The sequence below is a fragment of the Ursus arctos genome, unplaced genomic scaffold (genome assembly GCF_023065955.2).
Source record: "Ursus arctos isolate Adak ecotype North America unplaced genomic scaffold, UrsArc2.0 scaffold_5, whole genome shotgun sequence".
NCBI classification, from domain to species: Eukaryota; Metazoa; Chordata; class Mammalia; order Carnivora; family Ursidae; genus Ursus; species Ursus arctos.
The window spans coordinates 17,719,925-17,745,898 of record NW_026623067.1 but is presented as its reverse complement, the minus strand read 5'-3'; the positions used below and the strand labels follow the sequence as shown (position 1 = coordinate 17,745,898).

Genomic DNA, 25,974 nt, shown 5'->3' with positions numbered 1-25,974 from the left:
TGTAAATTATGCTATACTGGCCCCATAAAGGTTTAATATCATCTTTGTTACTCTCTGTTATTTTAATCTCCAAAGTGTAGACGGGTCCAACGAATATTTGTGGGAATCATTAGATGCACATTATTTAGGGGTAGCAGAGTAAGGTTCCTAGATTAAATATAGAATTCCTAGTTAAATTTGATTTTTACATAAGCCATGAATACTTTATAGTGTAAGTATGTCCCACAGATTGCATGAGACATATTTATACTAAGATATTATTCCACTTGAAACTTAACCAGATATTCCGCATACTTGCTACCTGGCAATCCTACTGGAAGAGACTGTTGATAATTCATTCAGTGAGTACATAAAATCTAATCTCCAGATTACATCTATCCTTTAACTCTTAGAAAACTCTAGAATAACCCGTATATGAGGAATTAAAGTAAAAACTTCATTCTGTGAAAAAATATATCAGAGAATTATCACCAAAAGTTATACATGCATTTGAAATGTGATAGAGTGATTTAAAAGATTATCACTGAATGCAGACTTTCAAATGCCACCTTTTAAAAATTTATTTTAGAGAGAGCGAGCACAGGAGTGGGAAGAGCAGAGGGAAAGGGACAAGCAGACTGTCTGCTGAGCGCGGAGCCCAAGGAGGCTTGATCTCACAGCCCTGAGATCAGACCTGAGCCGAAACCAAGAGTCAGAGGCTTAACCGACTGAGCCACCCCGGCACCCCTCAAATCCTACTTTTAAGTGAGAAAGGCTCAGAAATCAAACTGTTCCTAAAACACGGGCATGGTTAAAACTATTGGTTCTTTTTAATTTTATTTAACATCACGTTTTTATCAACTGTTATGTTAACGTAGTATTTTTTTTTCTTCTTTAATTATACAGCTGTCCTTTTTTTTCCCTTTCCCATTTCCATGGCTTTGAAGGAGATTAACTGGAATACAGAAAGCACTAGAAAATATGTTTAATAATGGTGACAATAACCTCAGCTCAAAGAAAGGCAAAACGGCATCCTCACTTTCAACAAACACAGCCAAAAGGTGCTATCTATAAACTGAGTATTACAGTGGATACTGATCTGAATTCCATATAAGTCCTCAAGTCAAGGAAATCAAGTTCACAGGGGGTACATACAGTTCACCCTAGTGCCTCCTGGCTAGCCACCGCGGCAGAGTGAAATCTGAGAGTAAGAGAAGTAGAGGAAAGAGGGTCCAGTGGAGCTCTGAGACAGGAGGAAGGGAGACAACAGCTCAGATCCAAGCTGGGATCTGAGGGAAAGGCCTTGCAAAGTACTGAAGGGTAAAAGGGGAAGAAGGCCATTCCAAGCTAAATAAGTCACATGACATGACCGAGACATGAAGCTAGGAAAGTACTGAGTGTAAGACACAGTGTGAGGTGACTAAAGTGATGGAATATTTGGAGGGCCACAACAGGACCTGAGATTGAAATGGTAGTCTGGAGCCTTCCAAGTTATGCTAAGGGCTTTGGGCTGTAGCTGTGGGCAGTGGGGGACAGCAAAGTGGATGGGTGGGAAAAGGGGATGAAAGGAGCGTAGGAGGAAGCGAAAGACGGAGATCAAGAGGATGACAGACATGTAATAAATGGATCATTTAATAATATTAGGTTATTAGTTACATATATAAAGTTTGGGAAATGGAACTTTACATCTGTTTTGGATCTAAAGTGTCTGTTTCTACACCTCCCTGGCATTTCCCTGGTAGATGTTCCTTGCCAAGCTACGAGCTCTAGCCTAGGTACAGCTCCAAGCCAGCTGAACTCCAAATTTGGGCTTCTCTGTCTCTCTAGTTAAAACACTGGGCTGCGTGGCACAGAGTTTCATCCAGATCAGACTCGGAAATCGGGGGAGCCTGAGAAAGAAACGAATATCATCCAGGGTGCCACCACTGATTTTTACGAGATTAGTGTTTCCCTGTCACCTACCAGAAGAGGAATCTATCTGAACCGCCAGGAAAGCGGTCTTGCAGGCAGGGCGGGTGCCGGGCTTTCCGACAGATGATGCAAGTGCGGGCTCAGGGAGGAGGGCGCGAACTGAGCGGCCCATGTGGCAGGCTGTGATTGTTCTTTCGGCCATGAGGGCAGAGAGGTAGATTTGATCTAATTAATTTTGTATCCTCCTGACAACTTGTTGAATTTATCGAAGGTCTTGATGAGATTATTGTGGAAAGGGTAGATGAAAAAAAAAAAGGTAAATGTCAGCCACGTAGGAAGCTGTTTCATTTCTCTGCCTGCCTGCATTGGCACACCAATAGTTAAAGTTTCTTTTCGAGAGATACCAACTAAAACCCTTTTCTTCACCTAACATCCGTTTTCTAAAAAAAAAAAAAAAAGAAAGAAAGAAAGAAAACATGAAGGGATGAAATTATGATTATGGAGACTTCAGTTTTTTCTTCTAAAATCAGCACCTTAAACCTTAGGGTATTTTAAAAAGCCAGTCATGTTCTAGAGGAGCCTCTTACCTTTCATCTGTAGGCACTTTTTCAAGCCACACCACCCTTGACATGAATTCATTTCACACACCCCCCGCCCTTTCCCCCCAGTCTTTTTTTTCCATTCTCTCCTATCTTCTGCACAAAAACACACACAATGACAAAGTTTTCTGACAGCTTAATGGAACTTTCAAGGACTACAGGGACCAGGTTAGGCATGATCTTATTAACTGAACATCTGGAGTAGTTAAAAATTTGCTCTTTAATTGGTTCGACGGCACCGTGTTCCTCTAAAATTTGTTTTGTCCTAACAATAAAATTGCAAAGAGTCGATTTGTATTTTGGATCATGCATAATAATGGAAAAAAAATATTAGCTGTATCTCAAAGCTTTCTTTCTGATAGCCTCATTTCCTGGAGTTTAAAAAAAAAAAAAAGCTTGTTACAAGGTTCACTTTGCAAACCCTACTGTTCCATAGACAAAGTAGCCTAATAAGGGCCAAAGAGTGGGAACTGGGAAATTTCCTGAGGACGGCTTCTCTTTTCTTGACATTATACGTGAGCACGGCCTCGAAAGCTGCAAGTGTTGCTCAGAATACACAGTTCACGTCCTTACCCTAGAGAGGACGGAGAAGCTGTATTCACGTGCCAATGCCAGGGAGATACAGGCCGCGCGGGTAATAAAGTCCCTCGAATCGTATGGGCCACGCTGCAGGCCGGAAGAGACCCACACGAACTCCATCACCTGTAAATCTCCCAGCACCTTCAATCACAGGCCCTGAAGTAAACTAGTGAGAAGTAGACGGCTACACTCAAATATAGCGAGACAGGATATAGACAGGATCTTAATCGGTGTCGGAAAGCTAATTACGGGCAGGGTGAAGGTTTGCCATCTTTAATTAATATTTCTTAAGCTCTCGTAAGCCTACAGCCTGAGAACTATCTTCGGAAAGAGATTCATTTTTTAATGGGATAATAGGAATTTCCCACTCCAATTACTTTTAAATTTCCTAACTTTAAAAGGATGCCTTCTTTTTAACTATGTTTCTGCAATTACGTGTCTTCACTGAAGGCAGAGGCAGTCACGAACTGTACAGAAATAATGCAAGTTCAGCCCGGTCACACACTGACAGTGCTTTATTAGGAGGGAAAGGAGTGTCAAGAAATTTACAGGGCAGCAAACTGCATTATGCCTAACCTTTCAGACATATTAAAGCGTGTCGTTTCCAGTCCTACAGCCTCTTGTTATTCGTAAATAATAGATAACACTGGACACAATCATCTGACATTTGTTAAGGCAATAAATATAGCCTAAGTGCTGATGGGTCTTGCACTGCAGGATTTAAAAGCACACAGCAGAAATGTAACTTAAAATGTCTTATATAATTCTGCGGATCTGCAGATTCAGTTCAACTCAGCAGGTCTGCAAGCACTAAGCTGTGTGCACTGCTCTGCTGGGCTCGGCATCTTTATGATCCTCAAGCAGGACCTGGATTTGGGGAACGAGCTCCGGCCCTTCCTTCAATTCAGAAATATGAAAGCAGCTTTCGGAGTTTCTTACTCTCCTGTCGGATCGTGCAGGAGGAGGAGGACAGATGCCCAGACCCACTATCGAATGCGGCCCGATGGCTGTGCCCTGTTTGAGTGGAGTCGCTTGCAAGGTTATGGGACACGATGGGCGGGCCTCTCAAGGAGGCTGCTCTAGTCAGAGGCACTGCCTCTTCGGTCCCTGGGACTCCGCCAGACCGGGCTGACCCAACCCAGGCCGTATCTGGGCTCTGCATTACCAACCACGCCCCAGTGGCCCCTGTGACAGAGATGGGGAGCATCAGACGGGCCCCTCCGTGTCTTCATGCTGGGGCAAAGAAAGAAACCACAAGGCATTTTTCCAACAGCTTTTGGCTCTGGCAAATTGGGCCGATTCTGTGACAGCAGGGCCACTGTGCTGCAGGCCGTATGTCAAGCTTCTGTCAGGTACCAAGGGAAAGTCTTAGGGATTTGTTTGCCTTTCCAGTAAGATCACATTCATTTGGTATTCTTTGTCAGAAAACCGTAACTGCAGCAAAGAACTGTCATACCCGAGTCCCACTAAAGATGCAGACTGAGCACCAAGAAGACTGTGTTCATGTACTTACATTAGAAAGCATTTTGAGGGGCGCCTGGGTGGCACAGCGGTTAAGCGTCTGCCTTCGGCTCAGGGCGTGATCCCGGCGTTGTGGGATCGAGCCCCACATCAGGCTCTTCCGCTGTGAGCCTGCTTCTTCCTCTCCCACTCCCCCTGCTTGTGTTCCCTCTCTCGCTGGCTGTCTCTATCTCTGTCAAATAAATAAAATCTTTAAAAAAAAAGAAAAAAAAGAAAGCATTTTGAAGGTCTGGCTATACGCTGCCTTGGTGGCATCTGAGACTGGACTTTTAAAGCTAACCATTTGTTTTCTGCCCTATCATTCATGTCATGTAGGGCAGGGTTTCTCAACTTTTAGTGAAAATAAGAATCATCTGGAGGGCTTGTTAAAACACAAATTTATGAACTCCAACTCCAGAGACTGATTCAGAAAGTCTGGGTAGGACCCAAGGATTTGTATTTCTAACAAGTTCCAGGTGACACTGATGCTGAGCAGCAATGATTTTTTTTTTATTTTTTTTAAGATTTTATTTATTTATTTATTGAGAGAGAGAGCGCGTGTGCACACATGTGAGAGCGAGCACAAGTAGGGGAAGTGGGAGAAGCAAACTCCCCGCTGAGCAGAGAGCCCGACAGGCTCAACCCCAGGACCGAGACCAGGGCCTGAGCCGAAGGCAGACGCTTCACTGAAGGAGCTACCCAGGTACCCCAAGTGGCAATGATTTAAGACCTTCTGCGAGTTGCTGTGGGTTATCTTACTTAAGGTCATTCTCTAATATTTTATGTTTAAATCTTTACTTTCCTACTCTTGGCTGACACAGTCAAACCCTACCAAAGTGTCGCCTTACAAGAGTCTGTCTTGGACCCTGTACAAGGCAGGTAACTTGTCAGAAATTCCAGAAATACTTCTATTACATTATTTTTTTTAAGACTTTATTCATTTATTCATGAGAGACAGAGGGAAAGAGACAGACAGAGGCAGAATGAGAAGCAGGCTCCTAGTGGAGCAGGGAGCCCGATGCGGGACTCAATCCTAGGACCCTGGGATCACGACCTTAGCCGGAGGCAGACGCTTAACCGACTGAGCCACCCAGGTGCCCCTTCTACTACATTATTAATTGGGCATTAACAAACGTCCTGCACAATGCCAGGTGCTTTACATGCATTCATTTGATCTATTAAATCCTTCCAACACTTGTCTCATAGTCAATAGTACTGATGCTCAGAGACTGAGCGACTTGCCCAAGGTCACAAAGCTAGGTAGTTATAAAGCCAAGACTCAAATCCAGGTCTTTATGACCTCTAGGTTTATGTTCTTAACCCAGTAACACCCAGCCTCGTCTATAATCCAGATCCCAAGAACTACTTTTCCAGCAAGTTGGCAGCTTTAGTATTCAAACAGACCTGTGTCCTCATATTTATCTTTGCTTTGTAGAGAAAAAAAATCAAAGCACTGCAAATGATTCAAAGAATCCCCTGAATTTCACAATATTAGTGAAAGTTTAGTGGGCGATCCACTTCATTTTGTAGCTTTGATGCCTTGTGAGAGAGCAAAGCAAGACGATGGGACTACAAAGTTGAAGAACAGAAATGCTTTGTCTGGTTTCAGAAGTTGCTTAGATGCTGGATTTCCAGTCTTATTAGAAAGAAAACCTCAAAAAGAAGGAAAGTAAACCACATAAATTCTGCTAAAACTTTGCCCATTGAAATAATCATTACCTTTACAAAGACAGTGACAGTTCTAACACATGCAACCACAGACCAACATTTCAGGGCATGGCTTTTAAAAATTATCATGATGCCCCATCTAGACCTCAATCCATGCTATGGTGTAGCCCTCCACGGGCAGTGCCAAGCGTGAAACCTCAGAGATCTGGCACACGGGGAAATTAAGCTATTTCTCTTCTAAAAAATGTGAAATAGAAGGAATTTCATGCTCGTTCTCCCTTCTCAGCCTGTGATGGCATCCCAACAATAGTAAAAAAAAAAAAAAAAAGTATCCATTTCAAAGGTGACAGAACTGGATGTGGATTCATCCACAGACAACCACAGTAGGCCCTAGTTCAATACATGAGCTTTAAAATAACTTCTGAACTGAGGATATTCCACAGCAGGGAAGCTGCCTCTACTTTGGTCATTAACTTGATACATCTTGAGGACCATGGCTCTCCCAGCACCTAATCTTCAGCCTGACGGGGGCGGGGGGAATAAAAGGAAAAGGAAAGTTTGAGTTATAAACTCTGAGCCCACTTCCACGGCTGCTGGCGCTTCAGTTTATTCTTAAACCATCTGGTTCGCGTTATGCCCTAAGACAAGAAGGGGGCTCCTTCCTGCCGAGATAACCACAGAGAGTTCCCCGAGCATTTTCAGGATTGCCGTCTCCACTGGGTGGGGCGTGGCTTTGAGGATCAATTGTCTCCAGTTAGGGTTTTTTTTCCCCTATTTGTTTTCTTCTCTCCTTAATAGGGATTACAGCCGGCCCTCTGTGGTTAGCAGCCATGATGCCTGACCCGTGATTAGTTCATTCATTCATACTGCCTTGCAGGACTGGGAGCCTGGCATTTTGTTGCAATAAGATTTTCAAACAAGAAAAATTGGGTTGTTAGATTCCATTCACCCAAGTTGTTATGAGGATTTCAAGGAAATTGCAGGCTTGTCTTACTATAAAGGAAAATCAAGAGTTTATTTTTAGGGGATCCTACTCCAGGGCTTTTCTTGGTGTTCTGCCATCTTTGTTAGCTCTCAGACCCAACACGAAACCCGCTCTGGCTCGGCCGTGAAGGAAATGTCCATCCTCCTCTTTGCCTCTGCATGTTTCCCTAAAGGACACAGAGAGGCTTTGTTGTCTTTGTGGTCACCGGGTCCGCTCTACACAGATGCCTATTAATCACTTCACTATGGAGACAGACACATTCATCATATCACAGCAGCTCCGAAACAGGCAGTCCAGGGAGCAGGGGTGAGAGGGGAAAGTGCGCACTTAACCATTTCGAGGTCCTGGCTGCCGGGGGCTCCTGTACTTAGCAAGGTCACCGGGCAGGCGTGGGGAGGGCTCTTCCTTGGCAGGGCGTTTCACAGGTGCAGTTGGTTTTCGGTGTTTGCATCTGTCTCGTCTCATGCTTTGATAGGACAGCCGTCTCCCAGCTATTTCGGTAGGATGCAGGGGATAAGTAGAGGTGAAAAAAAAGTTTTCGTTGTAAAAACAGTGAAAGTAAATGTAGGTGGACTAGCTCTGCTTCTGACGCAAAGGCACTGACTCTCTGAAGCCAGCTGTTTTTCAATGATGGATTCAACATCAAGTAGAATAAGCTGAAAGTCCGCTTTCTCAGGAAAGACAACCCTGAAAACTGCGGGTAAATCCACCAAGAAGTTTCCTTCCAAAATGGACATGGCTTCTAAGTATCTTTTTCGGTCACTGAGGCTTTCCACAGCCTGCTTCTAAATGGCGTTTAGCTCTTGCTCTTACTTTTCTTCTCTAAGAACCCATGCAGTGTTCCACTACTGACGCAGCAGATATTTCCTGAGCCCCTGCGTGCCTGGGAATTTCAGGGAAAATCTCCCTCCTAAAACAAGCTAGGTGAGAAAAACAAACATTAAGTGACTTAAGAGTGATGATTTTAGGATAGAGAAGTACAGATCTCCGGGGCACTTGAAGAAGAGCTAACCTGGTCGGAAGAAGTTGGAAAAGGCTTCCTCCTTGAAGCTGAGGCCTAAAGGAGAGGGTCAGAAGAATGGCGGGTGAGCAGGGATAGTCCAGGCACAAGGACCAGCCTGTGTGAATGCCCAGAAGCAAGGGAGAGTACAGCCAAGCGGCTGGTGCCTACAGCACGAGAGACTAGATGGGGGTCAGACCATTCACCATTATGAACACAGCTCTCACTTTCCTTCCTCCACACACTGGGTTCTCACTGGTCTCTGCCTCAGCGGACAGCCTACGCATCTCATGATGCTGCCCCACTCGGGATGTATTCATGCGTGAGTGGGGCCTTCTCTCCTAGTGGATGGCAGGGTTTGTGCCCCCTTCCCCTTGTCTCTCCGACACCCAGCACGGCGCTTTGGTCCGTGCTCAGGAAATGTTTGCTGAAGGCCCCCACAAAGACGGGAGCTGAAACCTTGTTATGCCGCGACAATGAGGGTGAAAGCACCAAGAACATCACAATCCAACCCCGAGTTAGGAGAAGATCTTTCCTGAGGCATGCTGTCCCAGAGCCTGGTGCTGGGCTTCCCAAGGCGGACCAGACAACTGTAGACAATCCTAGGGCAGGGATACCAGAAACCATTCACTCTTTTCTAAAAGGATAAAGAATTTGATGTTTGAAATTTCAAAATGCCTTCACATGATCATCATAGGAAAATTCACAATTGTGTTGGACTTCCTCTTACTTGACAGTGTATAACTGGTCTTATGTTAATCACATTTTGCAGGGCCTGGGGGGAGGGGTTGTTCATAATCTTTTCATTGCTTCAGCCTCTAAACAGCTTCCAACTGTCCCTCTGAGACCTCCCTCTAGCATCCCTCCAGCATCTGAAAACTCTCACCTCAAGGGGAAAAAAAAAGTGAAGATTCTATTCTTTCTCAGTTCTGCCAATTTAAGGCATGATTTCAGAGAAATCTCTAAGCCATTGTGTGCCTTGCTTCCTGCAATAGGAAGGTGGAAAGAATAACCATTTAGCACCTCCTGACGTGAGAAATAGCTGGTGGCTAATGAATCAATGCAAAGGATGTTTCAGATACTGTTTTCACTATAATGCCCCATTTTCAGTTGGCGAGAGCAGAAGGCCCAGAGGTTGGTAGAGGAAGGCATTTCAATGCCGCAGGACAGAGAAGCCAACTCTTATTGGTCTCCTGGGGGGGGGACACCTAGAGAGGGAGTATGCCACCCTACAAAAGCCCCTCCACTTCCCCAGGGTTTCCGTGCACCATCCGAAGCAATGATGTTCCACCAGCTCCCTTGGCAGTTTATTTCGAATTATTCAATTATTCAATTTCACCAGAGCAGCCAGTTGTTACAAATAACCCATCAACCCTCATCATCTCTTTTGGAATTATCCCCAAATGAATTTTTCATTTTTGAAATAGTTTCTCTTATTATTATTTTGGACATAAATTGAGCATCTTTATAGATTTCTTTCATCTAATGGATGTTAGTAGGATTACATTCTGTTCTATAGATGGAGATATAATTTGTTTCTACAACTTCAGAAGGTTATGGTCACTGCAAAAATGTCCCACCAAGTTTAAAGGGCCATTTAAAAGTGTCTGTACAATGTATTGCAAAACCACTTATCTGATAATCATTTATTAAGTGCCCAGCTAAGGAGCCCTTGTGACAGTGAGGGTTATAAATGCATATAAAATATGGTCCCCACCCTCAAGGAGCTGAATGCAGGGTTATCACTCCACTAGGACTCTAACTATAATCACTGTGTTTTGCTCAACATTTCCTGCTTTTGTTGTTTTCCTTATCTCAAAATGCGGGACCTAGAGGCAGTCCTGAGACAGAGGTACGTGTTCCCTTACGTTGCCTCAACATATCCCTTTGGCAACATTTGGACAGCACAAGGTTTGGCGCTGGGAAGAACAGGTCTGTCCCCCTCCCTCAGGAGACCCATAGCAACTGGAACCAAACGGAATGACTGTGACTGTTACTCTTAAGCCCTCGGTGAGCTACTAGCCCACCATGTCTCCTTTGTGGCTTCTTTTGACCTATAGATTTGTCCAGCAAACTACATTTAAATTCTTTCTTATTCGTTACTTTTAAGATTCTTCCAAGAACCCGGTAAGGCATTAAGTGTATTAACCCCCCCTTGCAAATGAAAAAAACCGAGGCCCAGAGATGGGCCAAAAGTTCATCCAACAGCAAGTGGAAGCCTAAGACCCCAGGCCTTTGGAGATCTCTAGTGTTGCTTGTACCATCAACCCCCGCCCCCCCCACCCCGCCTGACAAGACCACTGTGTTCAATCCTTCACAGTGACCAATGTCACAAAGTTGATTTAATCGTTTCCATGAATGCCCCTTTGCCCTTCTCATGATATAAGCAGAAAGCTTTAAGTTTGGAAGGCATTTTCCAAAAATGACTTATAACTTATCTTCCTGACTTGTGCTTTCAACTTTATCTCTGAATCTGTTTCTAACTCTGTACATGGGATTTCTGAATTTGCACAAGCAGATGAGGGAAGGCCACCTGCTTCGGGGTAGATATCTCAAAACTGAAGAGATGCAGGCTTTAAGGGCACTATTTACATAACAAAATGAGATGGGGTGAGGGGAAGCTCTTTGAGATACCATTTTTCTCAAAGGGCACACCCTACTTGATTTGTTAACAGCCAAAAACCTGAATTCAAATGTCATCCCCTAAAAAAGTTTTACCCAGTGAAAGAGCAAATGGTTTCCATGAAATTAAGATAGTCAAGGACCTTCAGACATGAAAGAAGAGCTATAAGTAAAAAAGCCATGAATAAACTTGAAATTTTTGCAGTTTCCCCAGTTAAACAATGAACGAAACAAATGGACTACTTGAGCCTTTTTCTTTCCCCATTCCTCTTAAACTAAGAGGTCAATTTAGATTATAAAATACCAAGTCAGTTGTACATAACTACCCATTATTATAAGGTGCATTTATTGGGAAGACACAGCTCCTGTGAATATGATTGCTAGGAGAGGATCCATGAAATGCCCACCGCCATGAAAAATCTACCTAGTACCCCCCGACACCCAGTCGGTGAGGTCTACCCTGTGGTTAGATTCCACCGAGCTCGCCCAGTCAATGAGGGAAATTAAGCTCGTTTTATTCACAGGTGTACATTTCTGTGCCATTGCACGAGGTGGTTAAAAATGATCTTCAATAGAACCCCAAACACAATGAAAACTCAAAGAAAATCAGTTGCTATTTTAGCATTACAACAAGGAAATGCAAATTTAAGGAAGAAATTTTCATTAGCACAGTTCCTTGGTGACTAGGTATTAAAACATATTTGAATGCAAGACACCTCACGGTTTGGGGAGCTCCACGTTATAAAAGGTGTGATTTACAGCCGAATTTCCTTTTTTTTTTTTTTTTTTTTTTTTTTGGCTTCTCCATTTCTACCCCTTAAAAGTTCATGAAGATAAACCTGGAAATATCTGAGAAGTGTCACATGTGGAAATTATTCAGGGTCTTGCCATCTTACACACTCTTTCCCGGGGTGAATCTCCTGCCCTGCCCTTCATTACCGAGGGCATTTGTTTAATCACAGAATCTTTGTTTCTCAAGAGATATTTGCTGCTTCTATTTATTCCCCCTGAAGTCACAATCCTTTGTCACAGGACAATCATTTCCACAGCAACCAACTGTGATGTCACAACTGAGGGGAGGAGGAATGTTTAGAAGAAAAGAGAAAGAGAATGTTCTCTTCCACCGGCAAAGGTTTCTGAGTTTTAAAACCACTGCTTCCCTAATCAAAATATTTTAGCAGAAAGACCCCATGACAAAGCTGCATTTCTGCAAGGTCTCAGCTGTGACATTTCAGCACAAGTTGAAGGGCTGCATGCTGTGGGCTTAGGAAGGGGTAGAGGTTTTTATTTCATTTCATTCTAATTCTGTGCCAGTGATATCTGCCAGTAAAATACATTAAACATATTCCAGAAAGAGTTGATTTAGCAGATGAAAAATGTGTCTCCTGAGACCAGAGAAGGTACATTTTCTGTCTTACTATCATTTCCATAATAGGAACAATGTTTACATTTCCTCAGCCCATGCAATGCCTCTAACGTATTCATGTTCTTTCACTCTCCAGAGGCAGGAATTGAGGTATTTGAGATTTTATTTTTTAGCTACCGCATCAAGCACTTAAGATCTGACAATTGTGATGTGTATTCTCACTTGGTATTAAAAAATAAAAGCCTCAGTGTTTGCATTTGATTAAAGTCTCTCAGCTTGGTGGCTGATTAAGCAGGAACAGGGAAGGCAACTTTCTTCAGAAACACAGCATCTCGGTTAATGTACTGTAAGATTATTGACGGGTGTAGTCACATAATTTTTATTAAATTGAAGAGATTAGCTCTGCTGAAGAATCTCACCGTGACAGCAAACTCTAGCCATAATAATGAGACCTGACACTTCTCAAACTCACTCCAGGGCCCCAAATGGTCTTTTTTTCTAAATATTCTTTCAGTTCAAGTAAGGGAAGAGCTTCGTTCAAATATTCAGCACATTTACCTGAAATTGAGTGTGCATGAGTTGTGGGGTTTTTTTTTTTTTGGAAGGATGATACAAAATCAGCATAAACATTGGTAATGTGAGCTTTAGCTATTTTCTTTCACCATAAGTGATACACCAGATCCTTCCTCCAGTTGCCTGAAATGCAAACATAGCTTTTCTCCAGATAGAGGCCATGGTGCCCACAAAGAAGTCATCAGAGAAGACCCGGGAACCCTGGAGCGCTGTGCCATTCGTTCATTTAATGGGCATAAATTTGTTGCCTCTTCCCCCCCCCCCCGACTCCAAGTATCTCCGTTACCCCAATTTTCTGAGGGGAAGACTGAGAAATGATGAAGGGGAGGGGGAGGAGGGAGAAATTCTGGAAATGAAAACTGTCATACTGCAAAGACCGAAGTAAGCAGAAAGAGCATATACTTGAGAGAGGGGAACAAGCACTTTTTCAGAACACAAAGAAGGCAACAAATGAAATCTGTTTACATATTTCGCAGGGGAGGGGGGCGGCTTGGAGAGGATTAATTAGTTAATGTTTGGCAAGCTGCGCCCCAAGACAAGTTACGCAGAGGTGCTATTGTCACTTATTACTGTTATTAATTAACGGGGTGAACGCCAAACAAAAATAAGCCCCACGGTGTGTTTTCTTTTCTTAACACCGTATGCGATGTCTATTGCAGGAGTGATTCGGGAAAGTTACCTCAAAGGCCATGACCAGCTCGTCCCTGTCACCCTCTTGGCCATAGCGGTCATTCTGGCTTTTGTCATGGGGGCCGTCTTCTCCGGCATCATCGTCTATTGCGTCTGCGACCACAGGCGCAAAGACATGTCCGCGGTGCAGCGCAAAGAGAAGGAGCTCACCCACTCGCGCCGGGGCTCCATGAGCAGCGTCACCAAGCTCAGCGGCCTCTTTGGGGACACCCAGTCCAAAGACCCGAAGCCGGAGGCCATCCTCACGCCACTCATGCACAATGGCAAGCTCGCCACACCCGGCAACACGGCCAAGATGCTCATCAAGGCTGATCAGCACCACTTAGACCTGGCGGCCTTGCCCACCCCGGAGTCCACCCCGACGCTGCAGCAGAAGCGGAAGCCCAGCCGCGGCAGCCGCGAGTGGGAGAGGAACCAGAACCTCATCAATGCCTGCACCAAGGACATGCCCCCCATGGGCTCCCCAGTGATCCCCACGGACCTGCCCCTGCGGGCCTCCCCCAGCCACATCCCCAGCGTGGTGGTCCTGCCCATCACGCAGCAGGGCTACCAGCACGAGTACGTGGACCAGCCCAAAATGAGCGAGGTGGCCCAGATGGCGCTGGAGGACCAGGCGGCCACCCTGGAGTATAAGACCATCAAGGAGCATCTCAGCAGCAAGAGTCCCAACCACGGGGTGAACCTGGTGGAGAACCTGGACAGCCTGCCCCCCAAAGTCCCCCAGCGGGAGGCCTCCCTGGGCCCTCCCGGAGCCTCTCTGTCACAGAACGGCCTAAGCAAGCGGCTGGAAATGCACCACTCCTCCTCCTACGGCCTTGACTATAAGAGGAGCTACCCCACGAACTCGCTCACGAGAAGCCACCAGGCCACCACTCTCAAAAGAAACAATACTAACTGCTCCAATTCCTCCCACCTGTCCAGAAACCAGAGCTTTGGCCGGGGAGACAACCCGCCCCCAGCCCCGCAGAGGGTGGACTCGATCCAGGTGCACGGCGCGCAGCCCTCCGGCCAGGCCGTGACTGTTTCGCGGCAGCCCAGCCTCAACGCCTACAACTCGCTGACGAGGTCGGGGCTGAAGCGCACGCCCTCGCTAAAGCCGGACGTACCCCCCAAACCCTCCTTTGCCCCCCTTTCCACATCCATGAAGCCCAATGACGCGTGTACATAATCCCAGGGGGAGGGGTCAGGTGTCGAACCAGCAGGAAAGGCCAGGCGCGCCCAGCTCGGCGAGGCCCTCCACTGCCTGAGTACCCACCAGACCAAGATGGCCACGGCGGAGCGGAGGACGCTGGGTCCCCCCCTCGGGGGCGCAGGGGGGACTCTGGAAAATGGGGCCACGTGGTTTGGTGAAGGTTTGCGACGCGGGACTCACCTCCATTCTCTGACTTCACTCTCCCCTCACACCGTGCAACAGGTCGGACTCACGAGAGACTTAAATTATCATCACAAACATGAGCCAAAAGCACATACCCACCCACCCACCTTCACACGCATGCGCGCGCGGCCGCGCACGCGCGCCCACTCACACCCACACCCACACAGGCAGGTGAACAATGACTGCAACGTTTTGCCGTGACCGCACGGGGCGCTGCCAGACAGGGCGGGCGTTCCACCTGCAAACCACAAATACATTTTTAAAAATCATGAAAATTAAAAAGACGAAAAAATAAAGAATTCATTGATAATTCTAACTCAGAACTTTAACAATGGCAGAAGTTTACTATGCGCAGATACTGTGAAATGCCCACCAGTGTTACAGCTTTCTGTTATTAGCAGATTAATGCCATGTTGGGCAACGATGTCATAGATTTCTGCTCTTCTCTTTTAATGAAATAACGTGACCGTTAACGCAAGTAACTCTTTATTTATTGTTCACCCTTTTTTTCCTTAAGGAAAGGACTCTTCCACATACCATCCTATGAACAGCTCTTCAGAAAGCCCCTTGAAAGTTAAACTATTTAACGTGAAATCCATTAACTGGAATAATTGAGTTTATTTTTACAATAAATTCACTGAGTGAATAAGCTGGAGCTGGAATTCTGAGCTTTGTGTTTGGACTGTCTGATCTCTAGCTAAAGGAAAAAGTTGAGAGAGGAATATTTATTTAAATCAACCAGCTAATTTGCTGGTCAGGTCTCTGGCCTATAACATGCAAAAAATTAATTAGTTTAAAAGTCCTTCCAGATCCTAACTTCTAAAGCAAGCGGGAGAGGAACTTTCTAGAATGACACATCCCGCATCCCACTGCTGCCAACATGGCTTTGTCAGTGGTTCCTACTTTCTGTGAAGGCACCAGCTTGTGATACCCATCTCATTTCACCTTGCATGTGAGACAGCAAAGAAAATCCACTCAAGGCGTGAACTAATTAATATGCTGGCTGCTACCTTGCATAAATTAATGGTTTGCTCACACGGGTTTTTCGTGGGGTTACATCTGTGAATAGCCTCTTTTCCACATGTAAATTTGTGCCTTACACCCTGAGTTGTGTACACTTGTAAACTGTCGTTATGATAAACTTTCCCCTGCCTTTTGAAATAAATGCAGATATTTATTTGACCCTCCCTCCCCCCCACCCCCCACTCCAGCCCTCTGGAAGATTAGCATCTAGCAGATGGAAGAAGAATGCTGTGGTGGTGATGGTTATAAGCCTGCCCCCTGGGAGAGCTAGGCGGCAGCACACCCTCCAATTCACACTTGCTTCTAGTCGTGCCAACTCCAACCACCCTTTGGCCATGCTACCAAGCATGGACACCAGTGTTGTGGGTGGCAATACCCTTTCTCCCTCCAGAGCTCCCTGCTTCCCTGGTATTCTCAGATCATTTCAACATGGTGATATTCTCATTGGCCAGCAGAGAAGGGACTAACCTCCCAGCCCTCATTTCCGCAGGTCCACTGGCTGGAGAACACGCTGTGTGCAGTTGCCAGGCACCTGGGAGGTGCCTCCAAGCCATGGGCTCAGCACGCACGTGCAGGGCACACAAAGAAATGACGTGGAAGTAGATGCAGGCAGGCTGGTTCCTGCTGTGATGGACGAGCAACTCCAAGTACAAAGCCAACCACAAAGGATGCTGCAAAAACACTGACTGGGGCAGAAGATTTTTTTATTTTTTAACACATTTCTTCATCCATTTGTTGTTATTGTTTGTACGGGGGCGGGGCGGGGTGTGTATTCTCCCCCCCTTGGTTCTCATTAGCTCAAGCACACAGAGGGGACTATTGTTTACTCTATCATGAACAAAAGAACTGTCAACATACTGTAAACAGTGAGCATTGTTTGGGGTGGTTGTGTTTTTAAACAGTTAAACAGTATATTTGGTGGCCTCTTTGTCTCTTTTTATTTCCAGTTTGATCTTCTGGGTTTGGTCTTGTCTTAAAAAAAAAAACTTTCAAAGAAAGACTATTGGGGACAGTTTTGAGTTGACTGGTGAAAAAGTATCTCTGCGATCAAGAGTGAGACCTAGGTGTGTCTCGAGGACTCGCACATTAGCTTCGTGTTCTTGCAAACATCTCTTGCATTTTTGCTGTCGTTCGGGGTAGGTTTCTGTTGTTTTGTGTTGCTATGCTTTTATTCTGTTTTGTTAGCGGAATCAATGTTCACATCGTGTGAACTCTGTGCCCTGGAACGGCGAAGTCTTTTCTAGAAACTGAGATCATTGTTTTTTCCCTTCTCCCCGAAGCTTGACCCCTGAGAGTATTGACCAGGCAGCACCCACTCTCGTGTCCCCACGAGTGGGCATCATTGCCTCAGCTGTGTTACGTAAACCTGTGTCAAAACTTCATCCCGCATCCCCAACTTCGGACAACTCATCACTTGCGGTGTTCTCCCTAAAATGCCCATATGTATTGAGCTGGTTTGTAGCATTTACGTATTTTTTTCCCTTTTCTTTTTTTTTTTTTCCCCCACTGCGTGTGGGGGGAGGGTCCATAAACCTGAGTGTGCCTTTGCTTTCCACCCTTGCTAGACACTGGTAGATGCAACAAACTCAGATTTATATTTGTTGTAAAGTTGTAAAAATATTGTGATGTCACCAACTTTCCTTCCATCTCCACATCCCCTAACATCTGATTCATGACTTAATGTATGTTGTAAAACAGAAAAAAAAGAAAAGAAAAAAAAGGGAAAAAAAGACAAAAAAAAAAGCAAGGAAAAGGCTCTTTATTACTTAAAAGTAATAAAACAAGACTGTTCTACATTATTGTTTGTGTCCTGAATGCTTTTATTTATCTCTTACTTTCTCTCTTTTGAACCCCACCCTTTTGGGGCTGGATTCTACTCTTTCCCCATCTCTATCTGGTTTCCAGAGCATAAATAACAATGTCGTTAGACCCGCTTGTTTGCAGTACTCACACCCTGCCCACCCCCTACCCCTCACCCCCCCACCCAAATTACGGATGCGTTTTCTCTGCCTGCGCCCAGCCTGGAGCGAGGTTATAGCAGAAGCCACCGGTAATTAAAAGGCAGGGCACGCATTGACTCCCTCTATTCATTTTATGCATTTTCTTTTTATGGGCTTGTTCATCATCAAACATTTATGGTAGGCTTGATAGTTTAAGAGATCAAGGCTAGGATTTTAGTACGTAGGGTCCACTAAAAATAGATCCTTGCACAGATGTGACTTCAGCCTTTTTTACATATTAATAAGATGGAGGGTGCTGGATTTTACCCCTTGTTAGCATTTCTCTCTCGTAACCCAGAAGACACGGTTGGAGGTATATTGGGATGCAGCCCTGTTATTTTGCAGACTAGCACTGCGAGATGCCTAGAGAAGGTTTTCCCCTCTAGAGTATTTTTTAAAGTTATTTAAATAAGGCTTCGGCTACAGTATTTTGCTTTTGACTTTCTGAAGTCATTTTTGTAAGTGCTTTAGGTCAGTTTGCATGTGGGAAGCTCCGGGCTGGGCCTCGGTTCACACCTATAGTGATCCAGTTACATTTTGGGCATTTCCAGTTACATTCTGTGAATCACACTCAGAGGGCCAGGTGTGCCAGGCACAAAGTAGACGACAATATAGTTCCTAGCTCCTCACTTGTAAGCAGGCTCACTGTAATTGCCACCGGGAGGAAGAACAAAGTGCTGACGGAGTGGCCCAGAGGTTGGGGGTTCTTTCTTTTTTCTTTTTCTTTTTATTTTTAAGATTAATTTATTTGTGAGTGACAGAGCACGTGAACAGAGGGAGGGGCGGAGGGAGAGAGAATCCTCAAGCAGACTGCCCGCTGAGTGCGGAGCCCCACACCGGGCTCGATCGCAGGACCCTGAGATCATGACCTGAGCCCAAATCAAGAGTCAGACCCTCAACCGACAGACCCAGCCAGGCGCCCCCGAGCTGGTTCTTTAGGGAATGAGTTCTCTGGACAGCTAGATCGAGCACGAGGGATGACATGTACAAAGTTGCCAGGTGCACGCTGACTGGGAGACAAAAGGTTTATCGGGCCTTGAGCCGGGTCTTTGAGAGAACCTGCTGGAAGCCAGGATGGGGAAGCAGAGACCGAGAGGGGCCTGGTCACCATGTGCTAGGATTTCAGCGGATGGGCAGCCAAGAGCCTTCGGAGGAGATGAAGAAGCAGACCCGTGTTTGTGCTGCAGAAAGCTACCTGGCTGCAATGTGGAAAATGGATTGGTCCCGAGAAAGGCTGGGGGCCGCGGGGCACTGTGCCAAACGGCATGCCAAGTAGGTAGGAACCCCGCCAGCAAAAACGCCATGTCTCATTTCAGATTCTTGAGGAAACAGAACCGAAACAGTTCTGTGACCATCCCTCCTTTTGCCAAACCGAAGATCTTCCTTCTCCTTATGTGACCTACCGGTTTGCCCTGCCCGCTCCAGCCACATACAAAACTGAAAGAATGGCCGACAGCTCGTCTGAATTTATTTATTTTTTTAATGGGGAAGCTGAGATCCATTGAATGAAAGGATTTGCCCAGGATGCCAGAGCGGGTGGTAGAGTAGCTCTTCCAAGAACAAATTCATTGTCTCTTACCCCCATTCATTTGCAACATTAGAGCAGGACTAGCCAGGAAGACCTCACCACACCCCCCTACCCCACCCATCCTCCCAAACCCCTAGCCAGCCCTCCCCCAGCCCTTAGTACAGGCCTCCCCCTTCCCTGGTGGGGCATCCGCAATGCCTTCCTCTGGGCTGAGTTGCGGGGCCGGGCTGGAGCTAGAAGCTAGAATCAGACTGTTTGGAAGCCCCACACTCCCTGCATTGCAACCTGATACCCGCTATGGTGGCTCTGGCTGCAATCAGCTTTGTTCCAGTCTGGCGAAGGGATGACGAGAACTGAACAGGTGCAGCCGGCATTTTCGCTGGGGCCCCTGGGATGTCCTTGCTCAGACTCAAGAAGTGCCCCCAGATAACCCAGTTTCTCACTGCTGTGTTTGCTCGCTCGCATGCTTGCTGCTTGCAGGCTTAGCGGTTTCTGCTGGGGGGGAGGGGGTGTTAGACTGTTGGCCCCAAGGAGCGGCTGTCCCAATACAGCCAACGGGCTAGGCGTTCTAGGGGGCCACAGCTGGCATCTGAGACCTGCCCGCTTTCCTTAAGTGCCGTGTCAAGTAAACCGAAACAGGTCTCATTGTTCAGCCTTACAATTTGGCAGAAGCCACACAAAGCGTGGTCCCAGAACCACAGTGCCTACATTTGAAACTACCCGAACAAAAGCTCTTTCAAAAAAAGGCATTCAGCAAGTGAGCATAGAAGAATCTAGAAGGCCCCTATAATGTCAGGCACTGGTATGTTTTTGCTTGAGGGAAGGGGGCGAGGGGAATTTCAAAGAACGCCTCCGTAACAAAATAACGTGATTAAGAGCATAATCCTCGTCCCAGCTGAGCACTGTGACAGCTGGGTGCTCGCACTCAGTAACCCCTAGAAAGCCCCATCTCACGCTTGTCTTAAACCCACGTGGTGACGTGTCTCTTGCACAGAATTGGGAAGGAAGGGCTCCCATTTATTGATCGGGACTGCCAGACAGATGGGGATCTTCAATATTCCATTTAGAGTATTGTGTATCCTTAGCTCTAACCCCCCGGGGATGCCTGGAGGTGGGGGGCGGTTGACCTCCACAGACTGCTGGGCCACGCTGATGTGCATTAAACGTGGCTGGGCAGAAAAATGTGCAGATGCCCCTCTAGCAAATGGAAATGAAATTTGAGCAAATCCGGAGAGGCAGCTGAGTGGTGGGGAGTTCCCCAGCCCCCTCTGCAAACACGTCCACACACACATGCACACACAAATGCTTAACACGAGGATTTTTTCTCTTGGGTCTAATACCCAAAACGTCACAGAGGTCAGAACCCTTGTTTGTGGAAGGTGGACCCTTTAGAAGGTCTCTTCACCCCTTTTCCTGGTAAACCTTGGGTTCCACCTGAGCATGTTCTGGTCAAAAATAAACTGACGAACGACAGCCTCAGGAATGGAAGCCAAGACTTCACAGAGGAGCCTGGACACGGGCCCCTCTCGCCTCCGTTGACAGTAAACTCAGGTGGCCAGCCACTTTCTTATTCTTCTAATCACTTTCACATAGAAGATTCTCTTGAGAATCATTAACATCATCCCTAGAGCAAGTCATTGGTCCCGCTAATGGGCTGCGATAATGGTCCAAATAAGGGGACACTAATGAAGGGGAAAAATAGGTAACCATGAAATCAGCATTTTTCATTGACTATTTTCAGCCAGAAAAAATAGAGGAAGGTGACACTGGGCACAATACCAAGTGGCAGGAAACCAACATGAAAGAAATTCAGGTGGGCTTCCCACGGGGTTCCTAGGATGAGCCAGATGATGGAAAATCTGTGTGAGAGCCCATCACTCTCTTTTCTCTTGTTCATCATGACAGCTGCCCTCACGGTGTTATGGGCTTGGTAAGGACATGAGCCGGCCTTGGCAACCCTTGTGTCAGTTCTCCGGTGTGGATACTGAACATTTTGCACACATAGTGCGAAAGCATGAATTTCAACAGTAGGGCTAAGGTTTATTTCAAAGAAATGAAAAGTGGAGTGGTACCACCCAAAAGAGGCAGGGCTTCCGATGGTCAGCACAATGACAATTTACCTAAGTGGCATCTTACAGTTGGCAGACCTAATCTTGTCCGTGATATGGCTTGGTCCTCATCACAGCTTTCTGGAGTGGTGGGTCAGCCCACGTAGGATCGTCCTCGTTTTACAGAGATTGGGATTTGGAGAGAAGGAACCCACTGGATCACGGATCACCATGAAAGTGTAGTAATGTTTCAAAAACCTGTGTGCTGACATCACCCCCTGAGCCCTCTCGGGAACACCTCAGGTTACACCAGCATTCTGCTTCACCAAAGGGGAAAAGCCTCCCACAGCATTTCCCAGGAGAGACGATTACAACAATATAAAGGCCTCGAAATAAAGGCTAGGCACACATGTTCTATTTTAAGGGCATTGTGCTCTAAGATTTTTCCATCATTAAAGAACACATCTCTTCCTTCCTGCGTCTGCAAAGTCCTGATGCCAGCAGTGTTATTAGGAACTGTCAACAAAGCAGGAAAAGGGAGATCTGAAGCCAAATTCAGTTGACCTCCCTTCTAGAGACGCACCCTGCCACTTCTGGGGCAGTGACACAGACCCTCAGTGGAAAAAAGGGGATAAAAGGCCAGCTTTTATAGCTTCTTCATCCTACTCAAGCTGCACACATCACAAGAGAAGTTTAAGAAGCTTCTAAGAGAACACAGGGTTGGCTGGGAACAGAGAAGAAAGGCCCTACACCTGCAAGAGTAAAGAATTTGCTCACCCTTCCCTTCACAGAAGACTGAGGTAAAGGAAGTGTGGAAGGAAGAGGAAAGTAAGAAATATCACTGTTGTCTTTTCACGTGGTTACCATCGGCCACTTAGAGTAGAGACTCAACACCGGGACTTCCTCTCTGGTGTCAATGGTGGGATAATTTGGGAGAGAGCTAGCAAAATCGCCCAGAAGGAGACAGAAGATAGAGATTGCCTCTACCTAGGGACCTATCTTCCTCCTCCATATCACTGTCCATACTGCATGTCACTATGGCCGCAGACTGGCCCTCCCGGAATTAACAAGCTACTTGGTGTGAGGGCACGTGGTGCAGAAGAGGCAGGACCATCTTCTCTGCAATGGGGCACCTGGTCTCCCTGTTGCACAGGGGACAGTGTGGCCCAGCCAGTCACAATGCAGAACTATTCTACAGCGCTGAGAAGAAGCCAGCATTTTCCACCAGCCGCCGGGACAGATAACCTCACACAGATGCCACTCAGCGTGAGAGGAAAATGGCTGTTCTTCTTAGAAGTCCACTGTTCTCTTTTGCTTGCTTGGTTGGTTGCCGTTGGGTTCATTGGCTTCTTTGCCATTCGAAGCCCTGTTCCCACAAAGCCTTTTCCCAGAACACAAAAATGCATTTTAGCTAAGACAAAGGCTTGGTTGCCACCAACTTTGGTCACTCTGGTATAAAACATATCTGTCATTCCAACTGCTACACAGGGCTACCTATTTAATTACGTACTCAGTAAAGGTAGCAACCTTTGGAAAGATGTGATTTTCCCGATCTGAAGGGTGCCGGTCAATAACCGATTGATTCGGAAAAGGAAGTTTTCTATGCCAAAGCACGCATCCCAGGACAACACCAAATGCTAACGTCGTGCTGAAGACCTGCCTTCTAGAACACTCCTGGGGGGGAAGGATCCATTTTTTGTGTGTGGGGAAACAGAACTGTCTATTGAAGTTTGACATAGGTGTTGGCTGATTTAAGTTCTCATTGGTGTTTAATGTTATTTAAGACCCGAGATTTATCCCCCTCTGTTTCCAGGGTGAAGAGAAGACCTGTGATGACATTTCTTGCTTGGAGAGAAGAAGATAATGTGTTAGACTTATATGTACGAATAGAAATAGGTAAATAGTCGTATTTCCTTCTGACTCTGTAATTTAAACAGTGTAAGTCAGTAGGGAAGGGCTGTAATTGGATCCAAAGTAAGTGAGGTGAAAATTACTAGGTGTTGGAGCATCTGCATCTTGTTTTAATTAGGTGACTATAACAGCGAGATCAAAAACTTTTCCTTGTCACTCAATCTGTTGAGCTTTCTTTTTTTTTTTTATTTATTTATTTATGTGACAGAGAGACAGCCAGTGAGAGAGGGAACACAAGCAGGGGGAGCGGGAGAGGAAGAAGCAGGCTCCCAGCAGAGGAGCCCGATGTGGGACTCGATCCCGGAACGCCGGAATCACGCCCTGAGCCAAAGGCAGACGCTCAACGACTGCGTTACCCAGGCGCCCCTCTGTTGAGCTTTCTAATCGAGAAACCAAAGGGCTTGTTTTGTCCTCAGGAAAGAGTGACCCAGAAAGATCCTCTCTAATTACTTGGCCAGAGCAGCAGAAAGGCCTGAGCCCAGGGAAGAACGGGGCTCAGTGGGGGTGGTGTCATGAGGGGGACATGTCCCAAGACCAGCCCCCCCCCCCCAAAGGCCAGCCCCCAGAGGCTGCCAGGAATAGCTGTCCCTCATCTGGCACCTTGGAGTTTTTGCTTCTCGCCAGACAAAGGAGCTTAGAAAGAAGCACACACACTGTGAGTCTGTGAGCCTGGCTTCCCCGTCCGAGCTGGCCTCTGCATTTCTGGGGGCGGTCTTTTAAACTCTCTCCGTTTCGTTTTCTCCATCTGCGAAGTCCATTTAAATCACGGCTGCCCTAAGTACCTCACAGGAGTGTGGAAAAGTCATACGAGGTGAGTGTTTACAGGGGCTTGCAAAACTCGAAATCCCACTGTGACCTTCTTCTCCAACTTGGCATTCAAAACCTACATCCCGGTCTGCGAAATCTTCAAATTAAATAAATGACTTTGCCTCCCCATCCTGCTGATAATGAAAATGTCTCTTTTTTTCCTCTCCCCTAAATACTCCTTATCTACCAACGAAAGCAGCCAGCCTGACCTGGTTAAACAAAAGTCCTGCTTGGCCCGATAGACTCTGGCTCTTTGTCACACGTGTAGCCCCCTCAGGCACACGATGCCTGCACGGAGGCCTGGGGGCCTCTACACACCAGAGTGCCTCTCTCCTCCCCCCTTCCCTGATGCCAGGCCTGGGGAGATCAGGGGGCGCCCTCACTGAATTGGGCCTCCCCCGGCTACCTAGGACTCTTCCTATCTGCTCAGCCTGAACTATTCCCTCTGGGCCGGACTCTCTGGCCTCCAGAATGGACCCCAGTATGTGCTGCAAAGAACAGAACTGTAAGGTGAGTCACCCTCTTTGTCCATGATGCCAGGTGTCCTTGGATCGCCTACCTGCTTGGTGACTTGCTCCTTCTGCTGATACACTCACAGCCTTTCTCCCTGCACACATCTCTATCATTGCCCTGTCTGAGCCCAGTGCGACTCCAATCTCAGCTGGAGCTGGCCTGGATGGGAGTACTGCTCACTTAGTCCCAAGCCTATCCCTGTCTCCTGTCCCCAGAGCTTGGACATTTCTTTCTTTCCTTCTTTCTTTCTTCCTTTCCTTTTCTTTTCTTTTTTTCTTTCCTTCTTTTTCTTTCTCTTTCTTTCTCTTTCTCTTTTTCTTTCTTTCTTTCTTTCTTTCTTTCTTTCTTTCTTTCTTTCTTTCTTTCTTTCTAGATGTTATTTATTTATTTGACAGAGAGAGCACAAGCAGGGGGAGCAGCAGAGGCAGAGGGAGAAGCAGACTCCCTCCTGAGCAGGGATCCCATGCGGGGCTCAATCCCAGGACCCTGGGATCATGACCTGAGCCAAAGGCAGACGTTTAACTGGCGGAGCCACCCAGGCGTCCCCGTGTAGTACTTTAGAAACAGGAGGGGGAACGGATCCTTAGGAAATCAGCAGCCTGCCACATTCTGCACACAGAAGAACACATCGATCTCACTGCACGGTGTGTGCATGTTGTAGACATGTATATGTGTGCATAGATGCATATACACACGTTTACAAAAACAAAATTCAATCAGCCAATGCGTGTGCTATATCAACACCTGGTTTAGGTACTCTGCCTGCAGCAAGCCTTCCCTGAGCTCCCAGGCAGTACGGGGCTCCCCTTCCCTCCTCCTCCAAAGGACCTCATGCATAAAGGTCTCTAATACGTACTACCTTGGAAAGATTTGCTTCTCCGTTCGACTGTTAGCACATCAAGGGCAGGAACTACATATATATATATATATATATTTAAACCGTTATAAGTCCACAATCTACAGTGAGCCAGAAAAATTGCAGGTGCACAACAGATCACTTGGTAAATGAAGTTCATCATCAGACATAAGATAGTAGGTGTGGAACCTCCACACACACCCTCACAGAAACAAAATTACTGCCATGCTTGTCACGATAGCCACAGCGTGGACCCCACGCTCACCACCATGCTTGTCACGATAGCCACAGCGTGGACCCCACCCTCACCACCATGCTTGTCACGATAGCCACAGCGTGGACCCCACGCTCACCACCATGCTTGTCACGATAGCCACAGCGTGGACCCCACGCTCACCACCATGCTTGTCACGATAGCCACAGCGTGGACCCCACGCTCAC

The 25,974-nt window shown here is 46.5% G+C and overlaps 1 protein-coding gene across 3 annotated transcripts in view; it reads left to right on the top strand.

Moving 5' to 3' along the window:
* Positions 1–17,669, top strand: part of SEMA6A (semaphorin 6A) — a 128,061-nt gene extending 110,392 nt beyond the window's left edge. For all 3 annotated transcript variants that reach the window (XM_026507799.4, XM_026507803.4, XM_057307033.1), the window contains one exon: positions 13,442–17,669. In XM_026507799.4, the coding sequence (XP_026363584.1) occupies positions 13,442–14,640 (1,199 nt within the window). In that variant the 3' untranslated portion in view covers positions 14,641–17,669. The remainder of the gene's footprint in view (positions 1–13,441) is intronic.
* The last annotated feature ends 8,305 nt before the right edge of the window (positions 17,670–25,974 follow it).